The sequence below is a fragment of the Rutilus rutilus genome, assembly GCF_951802725.1.
Source record: "Rutilus rutilus genome assembly, chromosome: 12".
Classification (NCBI taxonomy): domain Eukaryota; kingdom Metazoa; phylum Chordata; class Actinopteri; order Cypriniformes; family Leuciscidae; genus Rutilus; species Rutilus rutilus.
The window spans coordinates 21,023,921-21,042,441 of record NC_140217.1 but is presented as its reverse complement, the minus strand read 5'-3'; the positions used below and the strand labels follow the sequence as shown (position 1 = coordinate 21,042,441).

The 18,521-nt window shown below is 41.8% G+C and overlaps 2 protein-coding genes across 3 annotated transcripts in view; one reads left to right on the top strand and one right to left on the bottom strand.

The window, feature by feature from the left end:
* stx8 (syntaxin 8) overlaps positions 1-18,521 on the bottom strand; it is a 614,579-nt gene that overhangs the window by 368,090 nt on the left and 227,968 nt on the right. The gene's annotated exons all lie outside the window — the stretch shown is intronic.
* Positions 11,694-18,156, top strand: LOC311300634 (uncharacterized protein). 2 transcript variants are annotated; one of them, XM_084425028.1, is made up of 8 exons: positions 11,694-11,797; positions 13,632-13,721; positions 14,026-14,334; positions 14,469-14,786; positions 15,250-15,378; positions 16,083-16,115; positions 16,736-16,785; positions 16,936-18,156. In XM_084425028.1, exons 2-8 carry the CDS (start codon positions 13,652-13,654, stop codon positions 16,939-16,941), a joined length of 915 nt encoding a protein of 304 aa, XP_084281154.1. In that variant the 5' UTR covers positions 11,694-11,797; positions 13,632-13,651; the 3' UTR covers positions 16,942-18,156. The 2 variants fall into 2 exon arrangements, with proteins under 2 accessions (XP_084281154.1, XP_084281155.1); XM_084425029.1 differs by lacking the exon at positions 16,083-16,115 and having other exon boundaries at positions 16,936-17,656.

Genomic DNA, 18,521 nt, shown 5'->3' with positions numbered 1-18,521 from the left:
CGTCCCCCTCTGTCGCCAGACCCCTGCCAGAGCACGCCCCCGTGGGACGCTGGTCCTCCCCTGGCCTCCTCTGGCAGGGCGTGGCTAATGACCGTGCCCCCACACCGGGCCGCTATGCCACCCACGTCTGGGCCGGTCATTCCGCTTCGCTGCACCACCAGTGTACGTCTGGTTCGCTTGACCCCGCTGCTACAGCTTTTGGGAGCTTTCCCAGACTGTCCGGCTGGGTAGTGAGAACCATCAGGCTCGGCTACGCGATTCAGTTCGCGCGGTCTCCTCCCCGCTTCAGGGGAGTCCGCTTCACTATGGTCGGTGGCAATGCCCCTGTCATGAGAGTGGAGGTCGCCACCCTACTGGCGAAGGGTGCGATCGAGATTGTCCCTCCAGACGAAATGAAGTCCGGCTTCTACAGCCCCTACTTCATTGTACCGAAGGCAGCGATCTACTTCCATGTCACCATTCTTCCTCGACACAGACCGTTCCTACGGTTTGCTTTCGAGGGGCAGGCATACCAGTACGCGGTTCTCCCTTTCGGGCTAGCCCTGTCTCCTCGCGTCTTCACGAAGGTCGTCGAGGCAGCCCTTGTTCCTCTACGGGAACACGGGGTTCGCATCCTGAACTATCTCGACGACTGGCTGATCCTAGCTCACTCTCGAGACCAGGTTTGCGAACACAGGGACCTAGTGCTCCGGCACCTAGCTCGTCTGGGCCTTCGGGTCAACTGGGAGAAGAGCAAACTCTGCCCCGTGCAGAGGATCTCTTTTCTCGGTATGGAAATCGACTCGGTCGCCATGTGCGCGCAGCTTACGAGCGAGCGCGCGCAGTCACTGCTGACTTGCCTTCGCCAATTCGAGGGCAAGAGTGCGGTTCCACTGAAACTATTTCAGAGGCTCCTGGGGCATATGGCATCCGCAGCCGCAGTAACGCTGCTCGGATTGCTTCATATGAGACCGCTTCAGCTTTGGCTTCGCGATCGAGTCCCGAGGTGGGCATGGCAACACGGCACGCTCCGAGTCCCAGTGACTCCGACCTGCCGTCAGACCTTCACCCCGTGGTCGAACCTCAGTTTTCTTCGGGCCGGTGTGCCCTTAGAACGAGCTACCAGGCATGTTGTTGTATCAACAGCCACGGGCTGGGGCGCCATGTGCAATGGACATGTTGCGGCGGGCTCCTGGACAGGACCCCAGCGCCTTTGGCATGTCAATTGCCTCGAGTTGCTGGCTGTACGTCTCGCCCTGCACCGCTTCCGTGCGTTGCTCAGGGGCCAACACGTACTAGTCCGATCAGACAATACCGCGACAGTAGCGTACATCAACCGACAAGGTGGTCTACGCTCCCGCCGTATGTCGCAACTCGCCCGCCACCTCCTCATATGGAGTCAGAAGCATCTGAGGTCGCTTCGAGCCATTTACATTCCGGGAGACCTGAACCGTGCGGCCGACGAGCTGTCTCGGCTTCGGCCTCTCCCTGGAGAATGGAGACTCCATCCCCAGTCGGTTCAGCTGATTTGGGATCAGTTCGGGGACGCTCAGATAGATCTGTTTGCCTCTCTCGACTCGTCCCACTGCGACCTGTTTTATTCCCTGACCGAGGGCACGCTCGGCACGGATGCACTGGCGCACAGCTGGCCGCGGGGCTGCAAGTATGCGTTTCCCCCAGTGAGCCTTCTTGCGCAGACCTTGGGAGGACGAGGAGCAGGTCATATTGGTTGCCCCCTATTGGCACAACCGCACCTGGTTCCCAGAACTAGTTCTCCTCGCGACAGCACCTCCCTGGCCAATTCCTCTGAGGAAGGACCTGCTTTCTCAGGGACGGGGCACCCTATGGCACCCTCGTCCCGATCTTTGGAACCTCCACGTGTGGTTCCTGGACGGGACGAGGTAGGTTTGAGTACCCTACCACCAGCGGTGGTGTCTACCATCACTTCCGCTAGAGCATTGTCCACGAGACATGCCTATGCGTTGAAGTGGAACCTCTTCGTCAACTGGTGTTCTTCTAAACAACAAGAACCCACGAAATGCCCGATCAGTGTTGTGCTTTCCTTCCTGCAAGAAGGGTTGGAGTGAAGGCTGTCTCCCTCAACCCTGAAAGTGTATGTTGCCGCTATTGCCGCACATCACGACGCAGTCGAAGGTAAGTCCGTTGGAAAGCAGACTTGGTCATCAGGTTCCTGAGAGGAGCGAGGAGACTAAATCCTTCTCGCCCTCCTCTCGATCCCTCTTGGGACCTCTCAGTGGTTCTAACTGCCCTGCATAGTGCTCCCTTTGAGCCTCTGCAATCAGTGGAGCTTAAGTTCCTGTCTATGAAGACAGCGCTCCTGGTTGCATTGGCCTCCATCAAGAGGGTAGGGGACCTGCAGGCATTCTCGGTTGACGAAGCGTGCCTGGAATTCGGGCCGGCTAACTCTCACGTGATCCTGAGACCACGGCCTGGATATGTGCCCAAGGTTCCCACCACACCCTTTCGAGACCAGGTGGTAAACCTGCAAGCGCTGCGTTTGGAGGAGGCAGACCCAGCCTTGGCACTGCTCTGTCTAGTTCACGCACTCTGTGCTTACGTTGACAGAACGCAGTGTTTCAGGACCTCAGACCAGCTCTTTGTCTGTCATGGTGGGAAGCTGAAGGGAAAGGCTCTCTCGAAGCAAAGGTTGTCTCACTGGATAGTGGACGCCATTGCTTTGGCTTACCAGCAGCAAGGTCGACCGTGCCCCCTTGGTGTGACGGCCCACTCCACCCGGAGTGTGGCATCCTCTTGGGCTCTAGCGCAGGGCGCCTCGCTAACAGACATCTGCAGAGCTGCAGGCTGGGCGACACCTACACATTTGCCAGATTCTACAATCTCCGAGTGGAGCCAGTTTCTTCTTATGTACTCGCTTCAACCAGCCGGTACTAGATTCTGCTCAGGTGACTTCGCTTGCTCGCCATTCCTCTCCACGGACGGGATACATGCGATATTCTCCTCAGGTGAGCCTCATAAGCCCTGAGTCTCCTCCAGCACTGTTGACGTCAACGCCAGAGTTATGCCACTGGCAGCTTTCGCGCTTGGCTAGGTGCCTCCATGTGCATGGTTCCCCCTCTGGGTGACCCCCACATGTGTATTTCCACTGAAAGCCTCTTTGAGCATGTGTCTTTCCCTCGGCAAGCCACCTTGCCACCCCTGGGATTGAAATATTCCACCTGCGGTTGGACACCCCAGTGATTCTCCATATGCAGCCCCTCGGGGTCATATGTGTATTCCAAGTCCCCCCCTTCGGGCTGGGCATGATTGCATATTTCCACTGAGATATGCTTCCCAGTGTACCTTGGTATTCCTGTGTTAAGTAGGAGTCCTTCGTCCGTGCCAGTCTCACGACAGGGAGCTCAGACTTACGCAGGGCACTGGAAGACAGTCGAGAGGTGGTGTGATTTCACTGGGAACCCCATTCGTCGTCATCCGACGTAACGTCTCCGTTCCCTACTCAGGGAACGAGGGTTACATACGTAACCGAGACGTTATGTGCGTTTGAATATATGTGCGCAGGTATGTAATTCACTACAAACCAAGCCTAAACAAAGTACTGGTCTTTCCTTATAAATTTTGATACAGAATTTTATTTTATTTTGTCACTTCGGGGTAGGTATGCGACACGAATTTTCCCGACAACACTTTATCTGTAGAGAGGTAAAGGAATCCTCCATAGGGCACTTCAGCACTGCGTTGTCCAGGCGAAGGTCCTTCGTCAGATCTGGATACAGCCTGGATCCGGCAGGCTGCGGGAAAACCTCGGGATAAAAAAGACACATAAAGAAAATTAGCATAGATGCCATTCTTCTGATGTAACGAGTACATCAGGATTTATGGGAAGTGTTTCCGGTTCCGGCTGACCTAATGGTCATAAACCTTCCACCTCCATGCAGAAAATAACTCCTCTATGGGGTTAAGGAAAGGTGAGTAGGGTGGAAGGAAGAGACTTACCAGTCTTGGGTGGACTTCAAACCATGTTGTTATTGCTTGCGAATGATGGAAAGCCACATTGTCCCAGGTAATTACAAAGGTCCTCATGTTTTCACCCTCCTGATCCTGCTCTGGAACCAGGCGCTGGTGGAGATCATTGAGAAAGGCAAGGAGGTGCTCAGTATTATAGGGTCCAACCTGACATCTGTGAAGGAGTAATCCTGCATTTGGACATTGAATTGGATATACACTATACCTGGACATATTGTCGTCGTAGCTCCTTGATTCTCTCACTGTTCCTCTCAAAGGGAACAGTGTAGAGCTGCTTCATCTGGACTCTGTGTTTGGATAATATCCGCGTAATGGTTGTGAGGCTGATGCTATCGATATTGTCAAATATCTCATGGTCCTCCACAATTCTAGTTTGAATTTCATGCAGTTTTATTGCATTATTTGCAACAACCATTTCTACAATGGCAAGCTCTTGATCATTATTGAGGAGCTTTCTTCTTCCCCCAGAGGGGTGGAAGACGTTGCATTCTTTAGAGAGACAAAAAATTCAACATATGCATTACTGTATGACCTTATTGACATGTCAAGTGAGAATAGAAACAATCCATGTAAAATGCAATACTTACCTGTTGGTTTGTTGAAAGATGCATATAATGGAGGCAACCGTTGACCGCCTCAAATTGCCCCACCAGCCTCTCTTATGCCGTGTTTACACCAAAATTACCCGGAACAATTTGTCCCAGGAACTTTTTTACTAGGAACTTTTTTTGCCCCAGACCGGTTGCTTACTGCGTTTACACCGCGGTCTAAAATACCGGGAAGATTATGCAATAGTCTGGTGACGTTGAACTACGCGCGTCTGCGACGGACAGTAACGTTAATCAGTTTTGAGCGCCTTTTGATTTTTAAGTATGGAGGAGATTCAAGCTGTGCTGCTTTTGTGTGTGATGTATTGGTTTACTAACGAGGTAATTAACAAAACGCCAGAAAATAGACGAGCACTGATACAGCGCACAAGTCCCACCCCCGAAAGTTCCGAAACTTTAAAAAAGTACTACCTCGCCAGCAGGGACTTTCTGAGGGGGAAATATTTACCCGGGACTTCATTTAGACCCTGGTTCCTGCGGTGTAAACACAACGAGTACCACCCCAAAGTTCCTAGTTCCTGGGTAAAGTTCCTGTGGTGGAAACGCGGCTTTAGTGAAAGACCGTGGTTGATTACATGGTCAATGATAGTGGCACGAATTTCATCACTGACTACTGTTCTTGCAGCCCTTGGAATGCCACCACCACACATTCTTACACCTCTACATTGCCCTCTCCTTGGGCCTGCTCTTCTCCCTGGCCCTGCTCCTCTCACTGCACCTGCACCTCTTACTGCACCTCTCACTGCACCTGCTCCTCTCACTGCATCTCTCACTGCTCCTGCACCTCTCACTGGGCCCCTTGATCTTACTCTTCCTCGTTCAGACATTACAGTGTTTGTCTTTTTCTGTTTCCGTTTCCAAAAACATCACTCCTCAAAGTCCTCCTTTTACTGTATAAGTGTCAATGTAATAGAAAAAAATAACCCCTGCCACTGAATCTAAGCCAGACTGGAATCAGCTGTGGTTGGCCCAATTTACCCAACATAAATCAGCTGTGTGTCAGTTATTGTTTGTTTACAGTTTTTCTCAATTGCTAAAACACTTAAACTCATTGGCTGAACAAAGTTCTCAGTTTCCTGAACTCATTTAGCTAATTGTGCAGTCTGTTGTCAATACCTTAAACCATTTCACATGGTAAAACACAATTTGCAGATCTCACTTAGACTTTTCAGAAAAACTCTAAACACATTCTCATTCTCAAAACACATTCTGCAGTCTAATGCACATGTCATCCATACTGGTAAACACAAGTGGCAACAATTAAATACAAATAGAGAACACATGTCATTGATTGAACACAACCACTCAAAATTGATTTAACCTGTTTCAAATGATGCCCAAAGACAAGAAGCAGCACACTGATCACATGTTTACTCCTTTGATTTTTGTCCCTTTTAGTATTGTATTCTGTAGTACAATGCATTGTAGGCTGTATACTGTACAATGAACACATTGTATGTCCCTGAACATTGTGCTTTCCATTTGTTAACAGTACTGACTGCTCAATAGATTTTGACTGGTTGCAGATTCATATCAACAAAGAACAAGAATTACAGTATCACAGAGACAAAGGACAAGTTTGTGAGATGCAGGGTACAGTACTGTAAAAATAGGGGTACAAGGAGGAAGAAGAACACAAAAAAAAAAAAAAAAAAAAATTGCAAAGAGCAAAGCAGAATAGTAATTTATGATAAATTTTGAGCTGCTATGATAGAACATGTTTTCATTCATCAAAAGACAATGACAGAAACATATGAAATTTGTTTTCCTGGTTCCCTTAGTAGATTTTGTAGAAGAATGGCAACGCCTTCCGATGGGTCCTGAATATTATAAAATATGGGTACAGACTGCAGTTCGACACCGACCTCACAAGTTTGCTGGGGTGGTACCGACTGCAGTGGTTCTAGAACAGGCTCGGGTTATGGAACAAGAGGTACAGACTCTACTGGATAAAGGGGCCATAGAAAGTGTTCCCCTACCAGACAGGTAGTCTGGGTTTTACAGTTTTAGATCTAAGGCATTTGAATCGTTCTTTGAGGAGATTTAGGTTCAAAATGCTTACTATTCCCATTATCGTGAATCAAATCAGATCCGAGAACTGGTTTGTCTCGATAGATCTAAAAGACGCTTATTTTCATGTCTCCATCCTTCCATGTCACAGGAGGTTCCTGAGGTTCGCTTTCGGGGGTGAAGCATACCAATATCGGGTTCTTCCGTTCGGCCTAGCACTCTCTCCCTGCACGTTCACTAAGTGTATGGATGCAGCTCTGGCTCCACTGAGGCTTCAGGGCATCCGTATACTGAATTACATCGACGACTGGCTCATATTGGCCCAGTCTCGAGAAATGGCAGTTCGGCATCGAGATGTCGTCCTTGGCCACATTCAGAACCTGGGGTTGAGACTCAGCACTAAGAAAAGTGTGTTAGAACCAGCTCAGAAAACTACTTTTCTGGGCATGGTATGGAATTCGGTTACAATGCGGGCACGTATGTCTCCCACGCGTATTGAATCCATCCTGGCCATGGTGTCCGGGATAAAGCTAGGCCAGGCCATCACTGTTATGTAATTTCAAAGACTGCTGGGCCTCTTGGCAGCGGCATCCAACATAATTCCTTTGGGCCTTCTTCACATGAGGCCCCTTCAGTGGTGGCTCAAAGCCAAGGGGTTTTCCCCCAAGGGGAATCCGTTCCGTATAATAAAGGTTACGCGCAGATGCCTTCGTTCCCTATTAATATGGAAGAAACCTTGGTTCTTGTCCCAAGGGCCAGTGTTAGGGGCGTCATGTCGCCGAAAAACCATTTCGACAGACGCTTCCCTCACTGGCTGGGGCGCGGTCATGGATGGATGCTTTGCCAGGGTTCTGTGGCAGGACCATCATCATTCTTGGCATATAAATTGCCTAGAGATGTTGGCTGTGTTCAGGGCTCTGAGGAGCTTCCTCCGAGACATCAAAAGGTTACCACGTCTTGATACGTTCGGACAATACATCAGTGGTAGCTTATCTGAACCGACAAGGGGGACTCAGATTGCGCCCTCTATCCAGATTGGTGCATCAGATTATTTTATGGTCCCAAGGGAAAATATTATCTGTAAGAGCAATATATGTCCCGGGGGTTCAGAATCAGGGAGCAGACATCCTGTCGAGGCAGGGGCTGAGGCCCGGGGAATGGAGACTCCATTCAGAGGTGGTGGAGTTGATATGGCAGAGGTTTGGACCAATGGAAGTGGATCTGTTCGCGTCTCGAGGGACGTCCCACTGTACACTTTGGTTCTCCCTCACTCATCCAGCCCCGCTGGGGTTGGATGCCATGGTACAGGCCTGGCCGAGTCCGTAAGGAGGGCATCAGTCTTCTTCTGGTAGCCCCGTTTTGGTCGGCCCGAGTATGGTTTTCAGACTTAATTTCACTCCTGATAGGGAGGGCACTATATTCCATCCTCGCCCGGAGCTGTGGAAATTGTGGGTCTGGCCTCTGAGGGGGCTCAGTACCTAAATGCTGGTCTATCATCTGGGGTGGTCGAAACCATACTATATGGCCTCAAGTGGAATGTTTTTCCACTTGGTGTAGAGAACACGAGTTAGGTCCAGTTAACTGCCCAGTGGCTTCAGTTCTGGAGTTTCTTCAAGATCGTTTCTCTGCGAATCTCTCCCCGTCCACACGTAAGGTGTACGTGGTTGCCATTGCGGCGTTCCATGCACCACTGAATGTTGGGCCTTTGGGGAGGCACCAACTGGTCATACTATTTCTCCATGGTACATGGAGGATGAGACCGACAGGTGGTTCTCGAAGGGCTATCCCTAGCTCCCTTCGAATCCCTCCAGTCGGCTTCGCCTAGGACCTCACATTCAAGATAGTCTTTCTCTTAGCTATTTCTTTAAAGAGACTGGGAGATCTCCAAGCTCTGGCATTAACTTGCTTGGGGTTTTCTCCCGGCGGAGTTAAGGCCATCCTGCATCCGAGACCCAGCTATGTGCCTTAAGTGCAATCTAACATGGCTAGGTCCATGGTCCTGCAAGCATTTCATCCTCCACCTCATGTGTCGGCAGAAGAGGAGAGGTTCCTTGCTCTGCCAGTCAGAGTTCCGAGTATTTACCTTGAGAGGTCCTCTTCTTGGAGGAGGTCGGACCTACTGTAGTGTGTTTTGGGTCACCTAATAAGGGGCTCCCAGCTAAACAAACCATAAGTAGGCCTACAAGGTGTGCAATTTGCCTTCACCTTTGGCCGTAAGGGCTCATTCTACTAGAGGCATGGCGTCCTCTAGGGCCCTCCTCTCGGGAGTGCCCCTCCAGGAGATCTGTGAGGCAGCCGGTTGGGCTACCCTGCACACTTTTATCAGTTTTTTTAGTCTGCACCGCCCTTGTACGCCTGGCGCACATGTGCTCTCGTCCTAGCTGAGTGCCTGAGATCAGTTTCACTCTAGGACAGGCCTTTTTCGGTGCATGACCTAGTGGGCATTCGTTCCCCAAAGAGTCGTTTTCAACGACGCAGTGTTGAGTTCCCTACGAAAGGGAACGTCTCGGGTTACGACTGTAACCCTTGTTCCCTGAAGAGGGAACGAGACACTGCATCGTCTTGCCACGCCCCTCAATGCCTAGGAGTGGCTTGCTTCATCGCGAGGCTAATGTGTGTGTGTGTGCCGGCGTCACTTTTATGCATCCAGTTATGCCGATTAGTTTCATTCATACTTCAGAGGCGCACGCTAAGGGAGCGTCCCCAAAGAGTCGTTTTCAACGACGCAGTGTCTCGTTCCCTCCTTAGCCCTGAATCTGCAGCTAACATGGGATGATAAGACATTACAAAAAGTCACAAACAGCTGATTCCAAACATGCACTTAACTGCACTTAACATGCACTTAATATGCACACTATGGAACTTTTCCTCTGCGGTCCCCCTACAGGTTGGAAGCGGAATTGTCCATTACCGCTGTCGTAAATCATTTAGCCTACCGCAGCCTACTGTTGCACGCACGCCCACTGTTTATCCAGCACCGGCTTTGGAATGAACGATGCCCACAGACAAGGTAGAGTATGATGCATGATTTTATGAAAGTATGACGTATTGCGACATCAGAAACGAAGAAAAACAAAATAATGACTATTGCAACGCTTGCCGTAAAGCAAGTCAAATTTGTAGTTTTCTTATGTCTCATTAGAACTACAGAAACGCTACCCGATCTGGCAATCTTACATAGTGTGGTTATAGCAGATAAAGGGCCGCAAAGTGGAGGCATAAGTGCCTTTCACCGTTACGACTTGATGAACCACTGAAACGATTTTTAGAAACATTATTTTAATGTAAAATTTTTTTACATAGTGTTGCTTTAAGACATTTCATATTTTGCCAGAAACCTAAACAAATAAAACAATAAAATGTTGAATTAAATACCATTTTAGACCTCAAAAATGAAACAGAAAACCTGTTGCTGAATTGGAATTTATAAAAAAAAAAAAAAAAAAAAAGAAAGACACTCGACTTAAACTTGTGTCTTTATTATGAAGAACTTCAAACACAAATAAAAATGTATTTAAAATGTCACGGTCATTCTTCCTAATTTTACTTCTTTTATTGTTTTATTTAGTAGGCTACCTATAGCCTTATATTGGTTTATTTACATAGTCTAATGTAGACTAATGTAAATGTTGGGATTTAACTTTTTTTTTATTGAAAATAATTTTCACTAACAGTTGCTTTCAAAATAATTAAAGGGTTTGTAAAACTATTCGTTGTTAAGCTATTATGTGTAGGCGTAGGGGGAGAGTGGGGCTGGTTGGGTCAAGGGTTGGTTGGCACACAGCTCAATTCCAGTACACTATAGGGCACTGCCACAAAAATCTGACATTAAAATGACTGCCCTCTTAACCTGAACACACCCATGTACTAAAATCATCGAACTGTGACTAACTGTTGAGGTGAGGATAACTTTTCTATTTTACTGTGTTAAAACAAAAAAAAAAGTTCTCCCCACTAAATACATTTTAGAACTATGATAGATAGAGATATATATAATGTAAGGATTTCAGATGATATAGATAGGATCAGCTATATTTTGATATGAAATTTAAAAGTCTCTGATGAGTGATGCTATGTGGCTAACATAATTGCAGTAAAGAGGTGTGTCCTAATGTGGGTGGGGTTGGTTGACACACTGATTTGGGGGTTGGTTGACAGATGTGCCAACCAAGCCCATTATAGCCAATTAGTTATGAATGTATTAATTTATGCATTTTACATATGTTAAAACATAATATTTTATAATATCATATCATATATATATATATATATATATATATATATATATATATATATATATATATATATGTGTGTAATACAGTATATAGTAGCCCTATATATGATATACATACATACATACATACATATATATATATATATATATATATATATATATATATATATATATATATATATATATATAGACATCATCATATAATAATACTATTATAGTATATAAATGTATAATATGTATATATATTTACATATTATACATTTATATACTATAATAGTATTATATATATATATATATATATATATATATATATATATATATATATATAATAGGCTATGTAATATTGTATATTTATAAATATAATAACTGTCTGGGGCATCTTAAGAGAATAGTTGGCCTGGGGAAGTTTAGCTTCAGTGCCACTCATACACAAACACGCACATATATACAAACTGTATTTGTTTTTGGTTTGGTTAATAATTTGGTTAAAAATGGGCAGACATTCTGTTGAATGTTAATCTGCTTCTGGTTTGAATTAAATGCTCAAGTTTTTTTTATATTTGTCACCTCATTCTTTGTAACTATAGCATCTGTGCCAACCAACCCCATTGCATGTGCCAACTAACCCCCATACTGGGGCTGGTTGGCACAAGTGCACAACATCACTTTAATGATGAATAAAAAAAAATTAGGAATCATTTGTGAACATTAAATGTATCTGTTGAGTAGCTGAGATCTTAACCTTTCAGTTGTTACTGGTTAGACTATTTTAACATATAGCATGACTGAGAAATATGACAGAGAGTGAAAAGTGTGCCAAGTTACCAACCCCGCTCTCCCCCTACGTGTCTACCGTCATACTGAAAGTGAAAGCATGCAATATTTCCATTACAAAGGCAGTCCTTCGTGCTTCATGCGGTTGTATTCTCGTTTCCTTGTCCATTTGAAGAGCATTTACACCGTAAGTTTTGTTTAATCTTTTGCCTATATTCGATGGTTTCATTTTTTAATATCCGTAAGGTTGAACAACCATGTTATACGGTTTAGGATTGTAAACATTAACAGCAATTTAAGGTAAAAAATTGTTGACCTTAAAAAATGTTTAGCCCTTACTGACGCGCTAAACAGACAGAAGCAGTAAGATTAGGACACATTAATGTGGATGCCGCTCTTATGTTTATTAATCATGAGTATCCTATTGGCTCTTAACATCTAGGCTATTTGGTATAGTTTATTTTAACGTAGCCTATTTCATACACGGAAATATCTGTATAAAAACTGCGCATGCGTCAACACAACAAAAATAGCATGAGTAACCTAACTCGAGCTTTAGAAACAGACTAGTAGGCTACTATTTTTACACATACCAATCACTTTTCATTAAGTGGTATAAAGTCATTACGTTATGGATCTAGGAGCAAAAATGAACAACAGAATGTTAAAGTGAAGGCAAGTTGCAACGTTTGGTTTAATAATTTGTATAGTTAGGCAGCGGCTACTAGGACAATGCGAAGAACAGGGCTAATATTGTAGGTTAGAAAGAAGCCGCGAAAGAGGAGACTGTTAGTTTATGGAGATGGAAAAATTCTGTTGAAGACAGAATGAGGTTGTGGGTGGAGGTTAGCACAACCTACCGCAGGATTAGTTGTAAGTGTAACACACATGAATTAAAACATTCCACACATGCCAGCATGATGAAACTTAGTGTATTCAACACTAGGCAAGAGTAAAATTGCGCCAATTTTTTTTTAAATCTGTGGAAGATATAACGGAACATTTATTTAACCATACAGCAAAAGTAAATTTCTTAAGATAATTGTCCATCTCCGTTTTTAGTGTGTGTTTTTTTTTTAATTAGACACATCTGATATTATTTTGATCTTATAGCCTATCTTATATGCAATGTGCCCCTATTATAACTAACCTATTATATTCTATATTTGTATGAATTATATTGAGAAATAATGAGAAAAAGACAAATAAAGACTGAGAGTCAATGTTCAGAAATTATTTATTATTATTATATTTTGAATTATGCTGTATAGCTGTGTTTTGTGGTGTGTTTGTTGACAAACTCAAAAATTACTTTATTTTTAATTATTGAAAATGCCATTGTTTTATATGAAAAAGGTAATAATTGTATTTTATTGACAAAATATTTATATACATATATTATTAGATCAGATAACATTTTAAGCTGTCAAATGGTCATGTTATAATGTGCCCCTCACATGTTACAATGTACCCCACCTATGGGGCATGTTGTCACATTTCACTTCCATTCTTTCGGGTAAATCAAGAAAAAAGTATACACTGTATTAATGAAACAAAACCACGTAATTGTCCTTGACTTGTGTGAAATTAATGCGGTTAAAAAATAAATACTCTGAAACCCAAGTGAATTTACAGAAACTGAGAAAGTCAAAGAGTGTTAGGCTGTGCCCCGCTCTCCCCTATTTAATTTAATTATAATTTTTAAATTATATGAATTTAATGACATCTCTCTATTCCAATTAATTACTTATGCCTATCTATGTTTTTGCACCATTAACAATGTATGCATGTTGACATGCACAACATTTTCTGACCATATTGTGTTTAAGCTTTATTTATTTGAAGGAACTAACATTGAGTTCTATTGCTTCCTGAAACCCAGCTTAAACTTTTACAATAGTAGAGATAAGGTTCCCAACACGTACACAGCAACAAAGTACAATGATTGCTTTATTGTGAAGTCTCTCTCTCTCTCTCTCTCTCTCTCTCTCTCTCTCTCTCTCTCTCTCTCTCTCTCTCAGCTTTTCCTTTCAGAGTAAACATGTCTTCGGTGATGGTTATAGTACTTGTAATAATTTCTCTCTCCATCCCTGCTGTGAGGCCCAGTAAAGGTACAATGCATTAATATTCAGAGATTTATTTGATTTGCACAGTAGCATTATTGTCACAATAATGTTTGTATCCAGTAGAGACTAAGATTGTTTGTTGTGCTTAAAGCAGTTTCAAAGAATGTTCTGGGCTCAAGTTAATTATATTTTTTACATTGTAAATTATTTTCTGTGGTTAGCATGCCACAGATTCTGTCAATAGATACTTCTATCACGCTCTGAACATTCCTTTGATTATAAATATCTAGTTATGCTTTCACTTAAATACCATAATGGAATTTTATGTTTGTACTTCTATGTTCAACAGAATTGTGGACACTGGAATGCCTACCTACTGTTGGAATTGTTGCTGAGACCACAGTTATCAACTGCAATTTCAAAGACATCCAAGAAATTGAAATATATGCAGTTTCTTTAAAAAAAGTCACAGAGAAACTGCCAATTTTCAAATATGATGATAAAAATTCAGGAGATCCACGCTTTAGTCTTAAAGACCCAGCATTGGGTCCATCGCTGCAAATCTCCGACACTAAGTTTTCTGATGAGGGTGAATATCTGTACCGTGTTGTAACAGACAGAGGTGAAAAAACGGTGCAACTTAAAATCACTATCACAGGTGAGATTGAATTTCTTCAGTCACATCAAATTAAAAAAAAATTCTGAAATTCGTAGCCATTTCGTTTAAAAGTGGTTATTATAATACTTTCTGCTTTCTTGACACTTATCGAATGTTTCTTCCCCTCAATAAAGCCAAGTACAAAAATATATTCTCAAGCACATGGCCTAAAGATGTAACAGATGGAGGGCCCGTTGACCTTTACTGCAATGCTACTGATGGCTACCCAGCAGGCTTCATCCATTGGTTTGACCGTTCTGGAACGAATTGGACCGTGAATTCAGACCTGACAAAAACCACCAAGGACACCAATGGTTTTAAATCTGTGGCCTTATCTAGCAAACTGACTTTTAAGTCTATTAACTTGGACCTGGCGCCATTTAGATGCATTGTCTTGAACAGCAAATATAGGCAAGACGGAGAAAGCACATTAGAGATCACATCTGCTTTAAGTAATTAAGCTTAATTTTCTTACCATCTCTTTTCTGAGTGCTTATTTAACATAGTTAGAAGTTTGTGTAAAAATATGATCTGCTGAATAGATTTGCTTTTAGCTCTTAGACATATGTCAACTCAGGGTTAACAGTAGCTAGTTAACTGTTTCAGGAGTGTTTACGTAACCATATCATAGATTCTGAAGACACTGGGCATGTTTTGAGACAAAGCAAATTTTAGGGAGCTGACCATATTATGGCATTTTATTGGTATCATTTTTTCTTAGCAATGTAATTTATAGTACAATTATATTGTGATATTGCCACATATCAGATATCTCAGGTTACTTTGAGTCAGCAAATTTCTAAATCTGCGCATTGTCATGAAGATAATTGTGTAGTACAGTGTATTTATATATATTTACAACATTTTCATAGAGAATATGTGCTGTTGTCAATTGTTTGTATATTATTTCTTCAGATGCTTCTTACAAGGAATCTTCTATAACATCTAATACAACACACATTGTCGCTGGTGTGATGGTCATCGGATCACTTATTGTTGGTCTTCTGTGTGCTCTGTTGATATTCCGGAAAAAAAATGTTCAACGTGAGTATACTTTTAACATTTGTTCTAAAGAAAACTGAACTGGTGTTTACTTGTATTTTCTATTATATACACATTTCAGTGATTATCATGTCTGAGGAAGGATCTCTGTGAAACAGACTTTTTACATTTTTTGGAGCCAAAAGGGGAAATGTGGCAATGCTTAGTTTAGAAATAAGAGGCCTCAGCAGATCTTGTCTAAGGGGAATTCTTGTGGTACCAAAAGTCCTTAGATAGCACAGACGCACAGTACTTCCTTATCATGATTTGGTTGTGACTTCTGTTTAAGTTAAGCTGCAGTCATAGGTTTTATGAAGTGGTGTTTTCACTTCTCTATAGTTCGTCAACTTGGAATTATAAGGTTCTATCTGACATTTTTGTCAAAGTCATCTTCATTTATATAGCGTTTTTAACAATGACTTTGACTTTGAATGACTTTAACAATGACTTTGAATATTCAATTTTGAATAACTCAAAATTGAGTTATTCACATTCTTATTCTGTGACAACTTATTTATATTAGGCTATGTGTTTTTTTTTAATGTTGTGTACATTTTGGGACTTTTTATTTAGAAAACAAAGTCGCTTGGAATGCAAAAACTTTGAAGCTCAATATCTCAAAACTGCTTCTCTAATTAAATGTTATTCTACAATATGGGTTTGAGTAGTCATAGTGATATATAATTTTGCACTGGATTTATTCACAGATGGTAGACGACCTTCTGCCCGTCCTTTTCTAAGTATGTTACACAAATGCATGTGATTTTATGTTAACAGTGGTGTTGGGTTAAACATCCTCTCTCTGAAACATTTCTTGTTTCTGTTTTAACAATCAGTTGCAGCATGAAATAGAGTCTCCCTGTACCCTTTCTGTTTCGCTTTTCCACTTTTCCACATTCATGGTTAATCTGAGTTACAATCTGTGTGGATAAATCTGAAAGCATATTTGGTGGAAAACTACTGGAACTCTGTCCACACACACACACACACACACACACACACACACACACACACACACACACACACACACACACAAAATTAGTGTGTGGACAGAGTTCCACTAGTTTTCCACCAAATATGCTTATAGATTTATCCAACTCTGTCCACACACTAATTGTGTGTGTGTGTGTGTGTGTGTGTGTGTGTGGACAGAGTTCCAGTACTTTCCCACCAAATATTGTGAAGGGTCACCAGAGTGGATAATCCACTTTTGTTTATTTTGACCCAATTTTCTGGGCTTGTGAATGACACATGAAGGGCTCTATCTTGTGCAGGAATGATAGTTATAGAGACTACACTAATGTTCTTATCAATTAACAATATATCATGTTTTTTTTTTTTTTTTTTTTTTTTTAAATAGATTATGAATCTGGAAAAACTGCTGACGATGATCAGGAATCATGCAACACGGTAGGCCCACAGTTAATTTGTGCTTTTAGGCACAGATCAATGCAATGTTATGATTATTACGATTTAATATTAGTTAATAGTTAACACGTTATTTTTGCTCATAAATTATATTATTGAAAATTTGACTTCTCTACTTGTCTTTTTTTTTAGTCCTAATCTTTGAAGCTTCCACTATCAGCAGATGAAATTGAAACTAAGCCCTGATTTTCATACTGAGGTCAGCACAGCCACCATTTAACCTAAAACAAAAGTGAAGGTATAAAGAAAATGGCAGCTGCTTCACACGACTGTAATGTTACTGTGAGTTACTGATTGTTGTAATGACTGTAAGATTACAAAGACTTAAAAATCAGCTTAATGTATCTGGTGGCACTTTACAATAAGGTTTAATTTGTGAACATTAGTTCACTACATTAGTTAACACAAACTAACAGTAAACAATTCTTCTACAGCATTTATTTATCTCAATCAACAACTGTATTTTTATTTACTAACATTAACAAAAAATACTGAATGTAAGAAATACATTGCTCACTGTTAGTTCAAGTTAGTTAATACATTAACTAATGAGACCTTATTGTAAAGTGTCATCGCTTCTCTTTACATTTACAAAGGAATGTGGGTTTAGGGAGCATGAAGGGAGCACTATAACTGTTAAATTCATCACTAGTAACTGGGGTTCAACACTAGTTTTCTAACTGGGGTTTATAGGGCCAAGGAGGGTATAAGGAGGTGTGTTGAAGATGCGAGGAAAGATTTTACAAAATGTTGTCAAAATGGCTCTCAAGGTTATTTTGAAATTGATTAAATATATCAATATGCCTGGTCAGAAATAAATAAAAAATCAGTAGGCTACTCATGATTATATACTAAATAAAAAAATTTAAAAAAATCATTTTCAGCAATAGGAAATAAAATCCAAAGTCCTGTAAAAAGTTTTTTGTATCTTTCTAGAAAGTCTTTCTAGCTTAATCACTGAGGGGGTTATGTTCACATTTTCTGTAAAGCTGCTTAGTAACAACATTTATGCTTATTTAGTAAGTGTTAATATATACATTATATTGATACATTATACATCTATTCTAACAATCTGAAAACACCTGAAAATATATCCTTTTTAGGAAGGGAGTCGTAAATTATCATTTAATTATTCATTTATATCATTAATAAATCATTTAATCATAAATTAATCATTTGGACAACTTTGAACACTTTTTTTGCTTTAACTCACATACAGTTTTTTGTAATTATGTTCGTACTCCTGCCATTGTATCACTGTCTGAGGAAAGATTTCTGTCTTAAGTCTTACCTCAATTAATAATTACTGTCAAATAAAAAGAATCACAGTTTAAAAAAAAGAAAAAATGCTTACACACAATTCTTGAAACTATGGCTCCATTTATCAAAACTCTACACACAAAAAACAACAAAACACACACACAACATGCAAAATGTCACACGTTGCACATATCTTGCAAAAGCAAATACTTCATTCAAAACTATTTTAACTCTTCTTAAAATTGTATTTTTGCGTAGTAACTCCACAAACATAAAATGATTAGCCACACACAAGCACTCACACATGTGCACAAATATACAGTAAATATGTATGCACAACTGATGAATTTTATACTGCTATGGAACTAAACTGAATCAATATTGAACCAACTTGAGCTGAATTATGACACTATTGGCTTGTTAGAGCTGCTTTACAGCGGAATTTGAATATATATTCA